Raw genomic sequence first — 17,103 nt, forward strand, 5'->3', positions numbered from 1 at the left:
GGGCTAGATTTATTTAGGATATCTGGTCGGCATGGACGGGTTGGACTGAAGGGTCTGTTCCAGTGCTGTACAGCTTTATGGCTCCATAACTAATAATAGCTTGTAACATTTTCCTGAGACAGATGTTAACTGTGTTTTTCTGTTTACTCTCTCTCCCCTTTTTTTGAATAAAATAATTATGCTTGCTGTCTTCTAATCTAATGTCACATCCTGCATCAAGGGAATTTTGGAAAAATAAAAGCAATGCATCGATTATCTCACTAACCACGAATAAAAATCAGTTTACAGTTCCAACAACTTACACTGGATTGCCTCTCTGGTGATTGCGATTTTCCTGACTTCTCTCCCTTCCATTTCCTGATTTCTTGCTCCTTCTGAAATCTTTCAGTGTCATACTATCTTTAACATTTCCAGATCACCACAAATTTTGAAGCCATTCCTTGGAATTTTCTTAGTTGTTGGAATGCATCCATTCTGTGTACTCTGAAATATAAATGTCTGGTACTGCATCTCTATTGACCTGTCCCTTAATCTAATTTGTTAATTCATTTCAGCCAACCATGCTTTCACGCCCTCATAATGACTTTATTTAAATTTAAAACAAAAATCTTAGACCCACACATATATCCCTCAAAGTGAACATAAATTTTAATAATGTTATGGTTGCTGCTACCTCAGGGCACCTTGACTAGGATGATTAACTAATTGCACAATATTAGGTCGAGAAAGTCCACTCTCTGATTGGCTCGAAACATGGCTGTACAAGTGAGTATTCCAAAATCATTCTATGAGCTCCTCATTTAGGTTACCTTTGCCCACGAGTCTTCTCTATGAAGATCTAAACGTATATATATAGTCTACATGTTGATTAAAATCTCCCATTCTTACTGCTGTGCCTTTATGAGAAACTCTAATTGTTTCTTCCTTAACACTCCACCCAACCATATAATTGCTGTTAAGAGCCCTGTACACCACTCCCCGAACTGACTTCTTGCCTTTATCGTTTCTTATTTCTACCCAACTGATTCCACATCATGATTTCCTGAACTTGAGTACCTCTTGCTATCATGCTAATACCATCAATAACTAACCCCTCCACCTTTCACAGTTTCTCGTCATTCTGAATGTCCCTATCCTTCAAGATTCAGGTTCAACTCCATATCATTTTATTTAAACTTACATTCTCACAAAATCTGTTTCAATTTGAATGATACATGCTTTCAAAGCCTTTACTTTCATCCTTCTGCTCTTTTTGTAAAATCTAGTCTTATCTGTTGATAACTTTTAGATTTAGAATCTCTATCCCCTCCTGTCATAGTCTGTTCATCACTTTGACTCTACTCGTTGATTTACTGCATCAACCCAAATTTTAACCTGACCCCCCACTTCTTCGTTTGAAGTTCTCTCTGATTCTGTAGCAGATACCATTAACGGGATGACGGTGTTGCTGGCGAGGCCAGCAGTTATTGCTCATCCCAAATTGCCCAGAGGGCATTTCAAACACATTGCTGTGGATCTGGAGTCACATGTAGGCCAGCCCAGGTAAGGATGGCAGTTTCCTTCCCTAAAGTGCATTCGTGAACTAGATGGGTTTTTCTGGCAATTGACAATGGATTCATGGTCATCATTAGATTCTTAATTCCAGATATTCTATGGAATTCAAATTTCATCATCTGCCATGGCAGGATTCAAACCAGGTCCCCAGAACGTTATCTGGGTCTCTGAATTAACAGTCCAGCAATAATACCACTAGGCCATCAACTCCCCATGTAATCAGCAAGAACACCAGTCCCAGATGGTTCAGGTGGAGACCATCCCATCAGTACAGATCTCACTTTTCCCAATACTAGTGTCAGTACCCCACAAACTGGAACCCATTTCTCCCTCAGCTGTCTTTCAGCCACACATTCATCTCTCCAATCTGATTTACCGTTTGCTATTTTGCACATGGTTTCTGTAATGATGTAGAGATTGTGACCTTTGCAGTTCTGCTCCTGAACTTGATGCCTAGCTCCTGGTAATGACAGCACAGAACCTCTTTCTTTGTCCTCCCTGTGTCATTGGCACTTCAATTGACCATGATGACAGAATCTACCCCCTGGCACTGTAAGGTTCTCTCCAACTCAGAGCTGATGTCCTGTGCCCAGCTACCAGGCAGGCAACACTGCTATCTGGACTCTCACTGTCTGCTGCAGTGAATGATGTCAATCTCATGATACTGACCCCCACAACCGTTGCCCTGAATGGCTTCCTGTACCTCAGTGCTATGTTTGGTTAGCTCATCCTTTCTGCAATCCTCACTCCCATGCAGACAAGCTGACAGATAAATGCAAAAGCTGGGGCTCTTGCACTCCTGTCCTCTGGATCCCCTTACCGGCTTCACCCAGAGTCACACACTCTGTCCCTTAACACTGAACAAATCAGATGACCAACCCTAAGAGGTGTGACTGCCCCTCCGTCCAAAGATTCTCGGAAAATATCCCCCTCCTTCAGTCTTGCAGTGTTTATAGTTCAGACTCCAGCTCAAACTCTGATCTGAAGCTGCTTGAACTTTAAACATTTGCCACAAATGTATTTGTTCTGGTATCCAGGAACTCCCACTTGTTGCAACGATAGCACATAACTTGTCTTGCCATCCGTAACGTCTCCAAAGGAACTACTTAATTATTTTATTCAACTTCATATTTAGTTACGACTTCACATATTTTACTGGCTTTACCACTGCTGCACTATGTTGAACCTTTGGAACAGAATAGACCTCAGTTAATTACCACATAACCAGCTTATTTGCCAATAAGCAGAGTAAGAATCAATTTCTGAGGCTGAAAAAATCTAGCAAAAGCGAAAGCAACAGAATATTCCTTTCCCTTCCTCCTCTTACCACATATAATCACTTCTCTGACACCATATTGTAAATTGCACTCATGCCTCTCTGCAGATGCTTGCCAGAATTCTTGGTTTCTCCAGCACTCACTATTCCTATTTCCAATCTGCAGCATCCAACATAATTTGCTTTATATCTTTTTTGAAACCTATGGATGCCTGTTCCCTGCAAGGCTGCCTTGAAAGGGTATTAAGGATCATGGTGGCTAGATGTCACTTGTATAAAAACTGCAGTAAAGAGCACTATGGATGTCCAAGACAAAGAGGACCTTAGTCCCTGTGAAGATGAACATTCCAGTGAACGAGACAATCAGCTGCAGCCACAGCTATACTCCAGCTCATGAAATATTATTTCTCCTCACCAGTCATTATCTCAATCCTGCAGAATTACTATTTCAGAGCAACCTGAACCCAATGTAAAATATTCATGCGCATAATTCTGAATGGGGGGATACCAGGAAAGCAGCTCAATTTCGGCAGAAATCCCAGTAGTTTTCAGCTATTAGAGCATTTATTCTATACGTATTAGATTCCATTTAGGGTTTAAATTGCTTTTCATTTTACAGCTATGATTTTTATTATCATATCCTGGCAAGTTCACCACGGGAAATAACATGAGATTGGCTTAAGAGGGGCATAATCAAGTCATACTCTGATCCCACTGCTTTCAAGTCTGATGATATCATAGGAAGGTTGACTATAGATAAATCCCTGAAACTTGTTAGTCTCTGGGGATCACTGAACATGATTCACAATTTTCATCAAACGTTGGAAAACTGCTGCAGGGAAGACATTCTACTCAGTAGAATAATGAAGTTTGCATTGAGAATCCACATCTTTACAGATTGTCTTGGAGCAATCATGGGGTTGGAAAGCTAACCACGGGAATTCCAGCCCAAAACACTGCCTTTTAGAAGATCTTATTCCTCCATGCAGTCACTTGTCTTTTGGTCAGATTCTCATGCAGCTGAATGTAATTTGTGGGATGGAGAGAGTGGAGTTGGTGGGGAAACGGGGGCATGTAGGGGGTATGGGGTGTAGAGAAGTATGTGAATGTGCGAGAGGGGATGCGGGTATAGGGCATGGGTATGTGGGAGGGGTGGGGTTATTCCGGTGTGAAGAGGGCTTATGAGAAGGGGAAGTCTCAGGGCTCATTTCCTTCCATCATTGAAAAAGGCACTCAGTTCTGACCAGACGTCAGATCTGAAATTCACAAAGACGTAAGCTATGTTGTAAAGTACCTGTCTTCGAATGTTTTTGCACATAGTCAAGCAGAAAAAGCGATTCCCAGCAGACCAGAAATCTGGTCCAAAACATCAAAAATAACATTTAAGCTATATTGCATACCATTTATCTTTTTTCCTTCCAAATTCTGACAACTTATTAAAGTCTTCATCTCTATCCATTTTTGGGAAAAATAAATATGGACACAATTTAACTACTTACATTTTTTGTTGGCATTATTCAATTCAATGTGTACAGGAAATGTTTTGGCAAGGAAACCTATACTTATACTTTTCTTGTTTATTTTCTCTCAATGTCCGTTTGCTTCATTTGCTCTTATTTCATTCATTCTGTGTACTGTTTTCCCTAATTTTCAGAATACACAAGTTCAGATTCCAACACTGTAACAAATGGCCACTGAATTCTTTGATATTGATGTCAAGATCACATAATGAAGTACACACAAGGAAACCATCATCAATCAGCAAAGATCCTACACTCTTTCCCACAAAATCCAATTTTTTCTGAAATTAGCATACTCATACGTTCAATGCATACAAAACAGAAATTCTTGACATTAAACATTCATTGCCATTCCTCATGAAGTTACAAAGATGATAGCCAGGAAAATGTCTGCTGGCCAATCAAGCCTATTCCATTCAAGCCAAAAAAAACTGCAGATGCTGGAATCCAAGGTAGACAAACAGGAGGCAGGAAGAACACAGCAATCCACACAGCATCTGGAGGAAAGGATAAGTCAACATTTTGGGTATTATCCTTCCGCGATTGGATGTGGGGTTCGGGGGAGCTGCATATAAAGGGTGGGAGTTGTGGAAGGTAGCAGAATGGCGGTAATAGGTGAACACCAGTAGTAGGTATGACCTGGTTGGTCAATGGGAGGGATGAATCTGGTTGGTAGCTGGAAGGGAGGGCCAGTAGGTGGAATGGAAGGGAGGAGGTGGGGCCAGAAAGGGAGCCAGGGGATGGGTGGGAAGGTTATTTGAAATTAGAGAACTCAATATTAAGTCCTCTGGGCTGTAGCATGCCCTGGCAAAAGATAAGGTGTTGTTCCTCCAATTTGCATTCTGATTCACTGTAACACTGAAGGAGACTGAGGATGGACAGTCAGAGCCGGAGTTGGGGGGCGGTGGGGTGGTGGGAGTTGATGCAGCACCGATGCAGTCATCGATGTAATGGCGGAGGAGTTGGGGAACAGTACTGGTGTACGTACTGAAGAGAGACTGTTTGACATAACTGACAAAGAGTGTCCCAGATGTAGGTGGGGAGTGCCTGGACTGAGGTTGTTAGGGGGGGGGAAAAGAGAGAGAGAGAGCGAGAGAGAGAGAGAGAGCAAGAGAGAGAGAGCGAGAGACAGAGCCAGAGTGAGAGAGAGAGAAAGAGAGCAAGAGAGAGAGAGAATAAATATGGAGGCACTCCCCACCTACATCCAAGACATAAACAATGCCCTCCACCTCTTCGGAAACGTCCAGCTCCCTGGCCCCCAGCACTTCATCTTTACTATGGATATGCAAACCCTATACATGTCCCGACCTCACAAGGATGGCCTGCAGGCCCTCAGTTTCTTCCTCTCCAACAGACCCATCCAGTCCCCCCACCACCAAAACCCTCCTCTGCCTCGCCAAATTAGTCCTCATCCTTAATAACTTTTCTTTCAATTCTTCCCACTTTCTCCAAATCAGGGGGTTGCCATGGGCACTCGTATGGTCCCCAGCTATACCTGCCTCTTTGTCAGTTATGTCGAATAGTCCCTCTTCAGTACGTACACCGGTACTGTTCCCCAACTCTTCCACTGTTACATCGATGACTGCATCGGTGCTGCATCCTGCACCCAGGCTGAACTGGAGAAGTTCATCAACTCTGCTAACAATTTCCACCCAGACCTCAAATTCACTCGGTCTATCTCAGACAGTTCCCTCCCCTTTCTTTCCATTTCCATTTCCGGCAACAGTTTACAGACTGACATTTACTATAAAACCACAGACTCCCATAGCTACCTGGAATACAGCTCCTCCCATCCTGAATCCTGCAAAAACTCCATCCTGTTTTCCCAATTCCTCCGTCTCCGTTGCATCTGCTCTGACAAGGAGACATTCCACTCCCAAGCATCCCGGATATCCTGCTATTTCAAACAACATTCTTTCAACTCCCCCCACCTCCCACCCCTGTCACCCAAACAGCCCTGCACCCAACCTCCTCCATTCCCCACTCCACAGCTTTATATCACTCAAACCCCACTCCCGCAAACATTTTAAAGATAGGGGCCCCCTTGTCCTCACTTACCAACCCACTAGCCTCCACATCCAACGTATCATTCTCAAACACTTCCACCAACTCCAATTAGACCCCACCACCCAGAACATTTTCCACTCCCCACCCCTCTCTACCTACTGCAAGGACCATTCCCTTCGCCACTCCTTAGTTCGCGCCACACCCCCTGCCCAACCCCCCCACCCCCCCTCCCCCCCACCCCCCCCACCCCCACCCCTGGTACCTTGCCCTGTAACCATAAAAAAATGCAACACCTGCCCATACACCACCTCCCTCACCTCCATCCAGGGCCCTAAACAGACTTTCCAGGTGAGACACAACTTCACCTGTATCTCCTCCAACCTAGTCTACTGCATCCAGTGGTCCAGACATAGTCTTCTCTACATCAGTGAGAGCAAACGTAGACTAGGTGACCATTTTGCCCAGCATCTTCGCCTGGCCTGAAACGGCCAGCCTAACCTTCCACTTCCAACATGTCTACCCCACTTCCTCCAGTGTCGCAGCGACTCGGAACGCAATTTGGAGGAACAACTCCTTATCTTCCGCCTGGGCACCCTACAGCCTGGAGGACTTAACATTGAGTTCTCTAATTTCAAATAATCTTCCCACCCATCCCTGGCTCCATTTTCAGCCCTGCCTCCTCGCTTCCATTCCACCTACCAACCCTCCCTTCCAGCTACCAACCAGATTCATTCCTCCCATTGACCAACCTACTGCCAGTAACCACCTATCACCACCATTCCACTAACCTTCCCCCCACCCTTTATCTGCAGCTCCCCCAACCCCCACATCCAGTCCTGAAGAAGAGTAATACCCAAAATGTTGTCTTCTCCCTTCCTCCAGATGATGCCTGGCTTGCTGTGTTCTTCCAGCTGGACCATCATTGCTAAACACTTCTTCCCTACCCTGACTTTGTTGATCACTCTGCTACTCACGCCCTCACCTGCCAACCTCAAAACCATCCCTACAGCCATGTAATTTCCTGAGAAAGTTGGAAAATCCAAAATCCAATAAAGGGAAAATGTACTGTGCAAAATTTCTCTCCAATCCCAAAAGAACATGAGAACATTATCCTTCAGATTATCAAAACCAAAACTAGGTTTATGTCATGCCCAGCTTTAATTGTTCCACCAGCGGTCGCTATGCAGTTTCATTGTCAAGGACCTAACTCTGGAATTCCTTTCCTAAATTTCTATAGATCTCTATACTTCTTTAGAGTATTCCCCAAAATCTGCCTTGTTGACTGAGCTTTTAATCATCTACTTGAACATCTCCCGATACAGCTCACTACCAAATTTTGTTTGGTAACAATTCTAAGAAGCACCTTTGGGTGTTTTACTATGTGAAAGGTGTTACATGAACACTTGTTGTTGTACTCATGTTTATACCATTATGCAAGATCACAAACTTTATCAAAGAATCTTAGCAATAATTTTAAAGTTTAGTAGACCAATAACACATTGAAATTTGGACAATTCAAACGTTAGTTGGCCTTAGGAAAGTACACATTCATTCAAAGTAGTATAGCACTGTAATAATTAACATATGCACTCCAGTTCATGTTTCTTTTGAACAGAAGAGCAGAAGAAATACAAGCAAAGGTAGGATGTTCATCCCGTAAGATTGCCCTGCCATTCTACAGAATCAGATTTGATATGGTACATTATACCAACAAAACAATTATAATCAAAATCTGTGTAAAATGTGACAATGCAACAAACACTCACCACAAAGTCTCAAAGAAATGCAACCAGATGGATCACCTGGCATCGACATAGGCACCGGAAAAGACAAAGGCAAAAACAGCCCTGTTGACTCTGCAGAGTCCTCCTCACTAACACCTGAGGGTTAGTGTCAAAATTGGGAGAGTTGTCTCACAGACGAGTCAAGCAACAGCCTGACACAGACATACTCACAGAATCATACCTTACAGACAATGTCCCAGACACCACCATCACCATCCCTGGATATGTCCTGTCCCACCGGCAGGACAGACCCAGCAGACATGGCAGCACAGTGGTGTACAGTTGGGTGGGTGTTGCTCTAGGTGTCCTCAACATTGACTCCGGACCCCATGAAGTCTCATGGCTTCAGATTAAACATGGACAAGGAAACGTCCTGCTGATTACCACATACCGTCCTCCCCCAGCTGATGAATCAGTACTCCTCCATGTTGGACAACACTTAGAGGAAGCACTGAGGATGGCAAGGGCACAAAATGTACTCTGGGTGGGGGATTTCAATGTCCACCACCAAGAGTGGCTCGGCAGCAGTACTGGGTCGGGTCCTAAAGGACATAGCTGCTAGACTGGGTCTGCGGCAGGTGGTGAGGGAACCAACAAGAGGGAAAAACATTCTTGACCTCATCCTTACCAATTTACCAGCTGCAGTTGCATATGTCCATTACAGTATCAGTAAGAATGGCCATCGCACTGTCCTTGTGGAGACGAAGTCCCGCCTTCACATTCAGAATAACCTCCATCATGTTGTGTGGCACTATCACCGTGCTAAATGGGACAGACTTCGCACAGATCTAGCAACTCAAGAATGGGTATCCATGAGGCGCTGTGGGCCATCAACAGCAGCAGAACTGTACTCCAGCACAATCTATAACCTCATGGCCCAGCATATCCCCCACTCAACCATTACCATCAAGACAGGGGATCAACCGGGGTTCAATGGAGAGTTCAGGAGGGCATGGCAGGAGCGGCACCAGGCATATCTGAAGATGAGGTATCAACCTGGTGAAGCCACCAAAGAGGACTACTTGCATGCCAAACAGCAAAAGCAGCAAGTGATAGGCAGAGTTAAGCAATCCCGCAACTAACAGATCAGATCTAAGCCCTGTAGTCCTGCCACATGGTGGACAATTAAACAACTCACCGGAGGTGGAGGCTCCACAAATATTCCCACCCTCAATGATGGAAGAGCCCAGCACATCAGTACAAAAGATAAGGCTGAAGCATTTGCAGCAGTCTTCAGCCAGAAGTGCTGAGTAGATGATCCATCTCGGCCTCGTCCAGATACCAGTCTTCAGCCAATTCGATTCATTCCACGGGGTAGCAAGAAATGGTTGGAGACATTGGATACCGCAAAGGCTACAGGCCCTGACAACGTTCCAGCAATAGTACCGAAGACTTGTGCCTTGGAACTTGCTGAACCCCTAGCCAAGCTGGTCCAGTACAGTTGCAACACTGGCATCTACCAGGCAATGTAGAAAATTGCCCAAGTATGTCCTGTACACAAAAAGCAGGACAAATCCAACTCGGCTAATTAGTGCCCCATCAGTCTACTCTCAATCATCAGTAAAGTGATGGAAGGTGTCGTCAACAGTGCTATCAAGCAGCACCTGATCAGCAATAACCTGCTCAGTGACACCCAGTTTGGGTTCCGCTAAGGCCACTCAGCTCCTGATCTCATTACAGCCTTGGTTCAAACAAAGACAAAAGAGCTGGATTCCAGAGGTCAGGTGACAGTGGCAACCCTTGACAGCAAGGCTGCATTTGACGGAGTGTGGCATCAAGCAACCCTAGCAAAACTGGATTCAATGGGTGTCATGGGGTAAACTCTCCAGTGGTTAGAGTCATATCTGCCACATAGGAAGATGGTCGTGGTTCTTGGAGGTCAATCATCTCAGCTCCAGGACATCACTGCAGGAGTTCTTCAGGTTAGTGTCCTCAGCCCAACCATCTTCAGCTGCTCCATCAATGACCTTCCCTCCATCATAAGGTCAGAAGTGGGGATGTTCACCAATGATTGCACAATGTTCAGCACCATCCGCAACTCCTCAGATACTGAAGCAGCCCGTATTCAAATGCAACAAGATCTGGGCAATATCCAGGCTTGGGGTGGCAAGTGGCAAGTGACATTTGCGACACACAAATGCCAGGCGATGACCATCATCAATGAGAGACAATCTAACCACCGTCCCTTGACATTCAATTGTGTTACCTTCGCTGAATCACCTATTATCAACATCCTGGGGATTATCATTGACCAGAAACTCAACTGGACTCACCACACAAACACAGTAGCTACAAGAGCAGGTCAGAAGCTAGGAATACTGCAGCGAGTAACTCACCTCCTGACTCCTCAAAGCCTCAAAGTCCACCAACTACAAGGCACAAATCAGGAGTGTGTTGGAATACTCCCCACTTGCCTGGATGAGTGCAGCTTCAACAACACTCAAGAAGCTTTACATCATCCAGGACAAAGCAGCCCACTTGATTGGCATTATATCCGCAAGTATCTGCTCCCTCCACCACCGACGCTCAATCACAGTAGTGTGTATGATCTACAAAATGCACTGCAGAAATTCACTAAAGATCCTCAGACAGCATCTTCCAAACCCGTGACCACTTCCATCTAGAAGGACAAGTGCAGCAGACATATGGAAACACCACAACCTCCAAGTTCCCCTCCAAGCCACTCACCATCCTGACTTGGAAATATATCATCGTTCATTCACTGTTGCTGGGTCAAAATCCTGGAATTCCCTCCCTAATGGCATTGTGGGTCAACCTACAGCTGGTGGACTGCAGCGGTTCAAGAAGGCAGCTCACCACCACCTTCTCAAGGGCAACTAGGAATGGGCAAGAAATGCTGGCCAGCCAGCGACAAAGCTAAACACTCAAAAATGTTTTAAAAATCCAAAATTAGCAGATGACTTCAATTTGCATATAATTTTCTTTTTCAATATTATAACTTCACATTAAAGGTTGTTACTAAAGTGCTCATACTTAAAAAATAGACACACAATTAAATAATTTCAGATGCCATGTATGAAACAAATGTAGATCTGAAAATTACAATATTTGCTCTGTTATTGGAAGACTTGGCCATTTATTACCTTGATTTTGCTTCAGTGGAATATAGAAAACAGTCTCTTTGTTAGAGCATTGTAGCAGGTCTGAAGGACATTGATGGTGCGTGACCTGTTCATTATCTGAACAAATGAAGATTTGAGATTAAAAAGCTTTTACGATTCACCGTCATGTCAAAGAAAAGAATCAATGACACTAATGTATTTTCTTCCCTCATATCACATCAAAATGAGCAGAAAATTAGCATACAGTGGAACATTTTACAATGAAAGTCAGAATTCTAGACAGAACCCTTTATTTAGAAAGAAAAGAAAACTAGTTATTCGACAATCTTCCAAACACTTAGTACACAAAGATGTGAGATATTTGGTCCAATTGAAAACACACGCGCAAACCATTTTTCAATGATTGAATATGAATATAGCATAAGCATTTCTGCAATATTGTCAATTTAAAAACAGAAATGGCTATTTTTCAAATATGCTTCTGTACAAATGATTTTTTTTTTGTATTTCTAAATTAGGTATTCCAACTGGGGTCAATTTGGGACCCCTTCCACCCTCCACTCCTTGCCATTGTTGCAATTTTGAGAGTCGGACCTGTCTTTGGGCAGAGAACTGAAAAAGATGATTCAGAATGAAGTGTACTCAGTCCTATGTGCAATTTTGATAGTCATTCTTTCTTCTTACCAAGGATTTTCAAATTGTCTATTATTGTTATAACTGAACATCAGCACATTTAAATATCCTATTTATGAGAGATTTCTGTCAGCAATTTTCTTTATGTGCAACCTCTTCTGAAGTCATTAGCAACATATCACAGCAGCATCCCACAGGCATAACCTACCTTTCAGTACCTCGCAATTATATAATTGGAACAAAGGGCTAGATTTTCCCATTTGTAATTGATGCATGGGGGCAAGTGAGTTTTGTGACATTTAGTCCATCATGGCTTGGGAAAAACATTCTCACACAATTTTCTGCTTTTGACCTCATTATTTATGCCACTGAGATGCGAAACACATTTCTCAAGGAACATCATGGTGAATGAGACAAAAATGCTTGTCACCAGCGAAACCTTCCAGCCCTCTGTCACCCTTTTTAAATCCCAGTTGCACGCCACAAACCCTGCACACACTGGTGCTCGAGCTTGAAATATTTTAGGAGAAAAACCAAGCTTGATCCAAGCTTCCAGGGCAAAGGTTGGAGGTGTTGGTGTATGGGATGGCAGAGAGGGGTAGCTGCCCTGTTCCTTGCTGGTCACCAAAGGAGCCAAGTTGACTGACACAGCCAGTCTTGACAGAAATTGCAGGACAAGTCAGTTCTACATCCTAAATAAAAAGGGATGCCTAGCAGTGCAAGACGGTCAATGACCTTCTGCTCTCCACAGGATAAGTGCCACCATCTACTCTCAGGTACTTCACACGCACAGCCCTGACTCTAACCCCACCACCTACTGAAGATCCTTTGCAGATTTATGTCATCATTGTGTCAAGCTCTCCCACCTATTTTTGTATCATCAACAGATTTAGAAACATTAAACTGTGTTTCCTCCTCCACGTCATTGATATAGATAGTAAATAGCTTTTTCTTGGGTGGAGGTAGCTATTGCGAGGGGGCATAGTTTTAAAGTGAGTGGAGGTAGATATAGGGGAGACATCAGAGGTAGGTTCTTTACTCAGAGAGTGGTAGGGGTGGAATGCATTGCCGGAGAGGGTAGTGGAGTCGGCCTCATTCGGGGCATTTAAGCGGCAATTAGATAGGCATATGGATGATAGTATAAGGTAGGGGTGGAGGTTCAATAGATCTTAGGTTTAGGGTAAAAGTTTGGCCCAACATCGTGGGCCAAAGGGCCTGTACTGTGCTGTAATGTTCTATGTTCTATGTTCTAAATAATTGAGGCTCTGTGACTGATCTATATATCCCATTCTCTGTGTCATAAATACCCACAGTCCACTCGCCTTCCTAATCACTTGCTGTACTTGCATACTAATTCTTTGTGATTCGTGCACCACGGCAGCCAGATCCCACTGTACCACCCAATGTAGGCATCAAGGCCCTAATAACGTGTGCATGCCTGTATTATCCTGCTGATGTGTTCACAGATGATTTGCACACCATGGAGTAGAAGATTCCAATTCATGAAGATTGCTGGTTGCGAATAGAGCAAGCCGATTGCTAAGTGAGTGCAATTGATTTCAAACTGTCCTTGTGGAAATCCTTCAATGACAGCAAAGCCCAATGTACTAAGCCCCAGCATCTAAGAAGCAATTAATAAACTGGTGAATCTTCGAAAACAGAAGATGCAAATTTCCCCTCCCTTAAGTTGGCAGGGGAGATGGTGACAATGACAAATAATTAGACAAGTTGGCCCTGGAGAAATACTTTCCCCCCTCTCACCACCTCAGCAGTTAAGTCCTCAGTGAGAAGGTCCATTCGGGTCCCAATTACCTGGCTTCCAGGTCACAAATCTACCATTCACCCCAAGAGCCCCTTAAGTGATTACTTAAAAGAAAAACATAGAATTACAGAACAGTACAGCACAGAATCAGGCCCTTTGGCCCACCATGTCTCTGCCGACCATGATACTACTCTAACCTAATCACACCTGTCTGCACATTGTCTGCATCCCATCTATTCACTGCCTCTTCATGTGTCTGTCTAAATGCCTCTTAAACTTTGCTAATGTATCTGCTTCTACCGCCTCCCTTGGCGGTGTGTTCCAGGCACCTACTACCCTCTGTGTAAAATAAACTTTCCTCATACATCTCCTTTAAACTTACCCCCTCTCAATTTTTACCTATGGCCCCTAGTATTTGATTTTTCTGTGCTGGGAAAGAGATTCCTATCTTTGCCTCCCCTCAGGTCACCCCTCAGCCTCCAATGCTCGAGGGAAAACGTACCAGTTTGTCTAACCTCGCCTTATAAATAATCCACTCCAATCTATGCAACATCCTGGTAAACCTATTCTGCACCCTCTCCAAAATGTCCTCATCCTTCCTTTCATGCAACAACTAGCACTGCACGCTGCGCTCCAAATGTGGACTGACCAAAGCCTGATAAAGTTGCAGCATAACTTGCCAACTTTTATGATTAGTGCCCTGACCAATGAAGGCAAAAATGCCATACACCTTACCCGCTTGAGAGTGTGGTGGGATTTGAGCCTACAATTTGATAGAGACTGAAGCTTAAACCTAGCACCTTCAACCACTCAGCCAGACTACCAGTGCTGTTCAGATATAAGCTGTACCCTCTCCCTTGTTTGTTCTGTACTTTTTGCACTTGGCAATGGCCCAGGGAGACAGCATACCTTGGTCTCCTTGGACCTGTCGCTGTACTTGGAGAAGTGATAATACAAGTGACTATAATCATTGTATAAAGCCATACATACCCCAAGACAGAGAAAGGAAAGAGTGCCACTCACCAGGTACCTGCCTATTTTATGCGGTTGGCTTTCTGAAGCACTGCATTGCTTGATTGGGATTGAAGTTATTTGGAAAGGTGAAGTTAATTCAAGCAATTTATGGTATTACGGAGATGAAAATGCACACAGCTTGGCCTCTCGTAGCCTGCAGGCAACAGACATGACCAGTAACCATAAGGGGCGGAACTGAATTGTTGAAGTTTATCAGAGTAACAATGTATGATCTCAGGAAGTTCTGAGGAAGGGTCACCAGACCCGAAATGTTACTCTGATTTTTCTTCACAGATGCCACCAGACCGGATGAGCTTTACCAGCAACTTCTGTTTTTGTTCCTGATTTACAGCATCAACGGCCATTCTTTAGGTTTTTAACAGTGCTAGCTGGGTCGTTTGACTTATTCAAGGCTGAGTTAGAGAGATCTTTGGCAGGTAAGGGAGTCAAGAGTTGTGGGGTTAGATAAGAAACTGGGATTAGAGCACAAGCAGATCAGGGATATGCAGCGTGCTCCCAAGTACTACATTCCTCAGGAACTTTGCAGGTAAGTAATGTAAAACTTTCTAAATTCTTCAATTGTAACACAGAAATTCAAGGAGAAGGTCTTGGGGAGAAGGGAATTGCTGACTGAAGTTCAAATTTGCTGGGTAACCCTCTCCCCCACAAATGTGTTCATGCATCAGGACCTCCAAATGATCCGATATGTACCTTTGGTTGATGATCTGGAGACTAGAAGACATGGCCTAAAATTATTAACCTATTTGAAAAAAAAATTAAAGTATTTAAGAGCGTGAAATATTTAATATTTAGCTCTAGCATGTTTGGCAAGCTCACATATCTTAAAAATGTGCTCAGCTATTAGTTTTAGGCTAAAAGCATTAGAAAATTACCTTAACATCAAAGAACATTCAATTTAATAAAACAAACAATGCTCTAAATTGAGGTCATCACCTGTCATCACAACATCCACCAGAAGGAACTCATTTGTTGGGTTCTCAAAGGGCACAATAACTGACGCATGAGAGTTGACACATGCACTGACACTGACAGGGTCCATCTGCTGGGGAAGCAAGCCTACTCCTGACAGATGAAATGTCCACTCTTCGAACTGTTGAAAAAGTGCAAGACTGTTAGCCACATAAGACACACACAAATATTTATCTCAGTAATAACAGTTCACTGACTTAGAGCAAAAGTTTCAAGCCATGTGTAATTTGTGATTCATAATGCTCAAAAGGAAGCAGATTGGAAGCTCCAAACTTCCTTTTTTAAATAAGTCATGTTAGCAATTGGCCAATGAAATGAAAGAAATCCGCACAGAGAACTAAATTAGACTTTGTTTCCTCTTTCATTAAAATTAACAAGTTAAGATGTTCATTGTCTGAACGATTTGGGTAAATTTTCCTGTCGAGTATGGGCACTGAGGAAAGCCACTTGACTGCATTTCAATTCCACACGCATTCTACATGGGTGGACAGAATAAGTGTGGGTACGAATCCAATGCACTTATCATATTTGCTTGGTGTCAGCTGTGGTTCAAGTGCCTCAGAATCTGGAGATTGTGGATTTAAGTCCCACTCTGGTGACAAGAAAAAATTTTAACCTGACACTCCACTGCAGTACCACAGGAGTTCAGACACTTGGAGGTAACATCTGTTGGATGAGATGTTAAGCCAAGACCTCATTTACTTTCTTTGATGAACATACAAGGTCCCATGACAATATTTTGAAAATAAAGAAAAAGAGACGTGTCCTTGGTCTCTTGAGCAATGTTAAACCATCTATTGACACCACTAAAACACAATACCTAGTCATTATCACCTTTCTGCTTGTCAGAGCCTACTGTGCACAAAATTGCAGTTGCATTCCTTATATTACAAGTTCATAATAACACTGACAAGCATCACATCAAAATCTGAAACTGGAAGGGCATTAGTGGGCTACGAAACACTATTATGGATGTTACTGGCTCTTCAAAGAAGGCTAACCAGTCTGCTTCCTTAAGGTCCACTTCAATGTATGCCAGAAGGTGAGACATGATCCCAGCTTTCTTCAATTCTATCAAAGAAACACTATAGGAAGCTATATTCTTTGGGACACGTAGGTGAGAGTTGCCTCTAAACTAAGCCATCAATGATCAAAATACATGGGGCATGAGCAGATCCAACTCCAAAAGTCCCCAGAGGAAAGGGTAAGGAGTCAGATCTCCAATCACAGGCTGGACCATAACTAAATGCAGAAGAGAAACCATGTAACTTGGGCAGGAAGTGAGGTCCCTTTGACAACAAGGTCCTGGGTGCTGGCAAGGATGATGTCCAGGAGCGAGGAATGGCCTTTGTGCCAACGTCATGTGGGGTGATGCAGTGTTGCATTTTGTCCCTTCAACGGCCTTTTTTTTAACAAAGATTGTAAGGAAAGAGAAGATGGAGGTGGCTACAGGGTCTGCAATAAGATGGAACCCCAAAAG

General features: G+C 43.6%; 1 protein-coding gene across 1 annotated transcript in view; it reads right to left on the bottom strand.

The window, feature by feature from the left end:
- Positions 1-17,103, bottom strand: part of LOC109927725 (cilia and flagella-associated protein 47-like) — a 413,667-nt gene that overhangs the window by 51,699 nt on the left and 344,865 nt on the right. The window contains exons 56-57 of the mRNA XM_048603110.1: positions 15,588-15,744; positions 11,246-11,341 (exon numbers count right to left, since the gene is read on the bottom strand). Coding sequence (XP_048459067.1) covers positions 11,246-11,341; positions 15,588-15,744 — 253 coding nt within the window. The remainder of the gene's footprint in view (positions 1-11,245; positions 11,342-15,587; positions 15,745-17,103) is intronic.

The sequence above is a fragment of the Rhincodon typus genome, chromosome 11, assembly GCF_021869965.1.
Source record: "Rhincodon typus isolate 14 chromosome 11, sRhiTyp1.1, whole genome shotgun sequence".
Taxonomy (NCBI): domain Eukaryota; kingdom Metazoa; phylum Chordata; class Chondrichthyes; order Orectolobiformes; family Rhincodontidae; genus Rhincodon; species Rhincodon typus.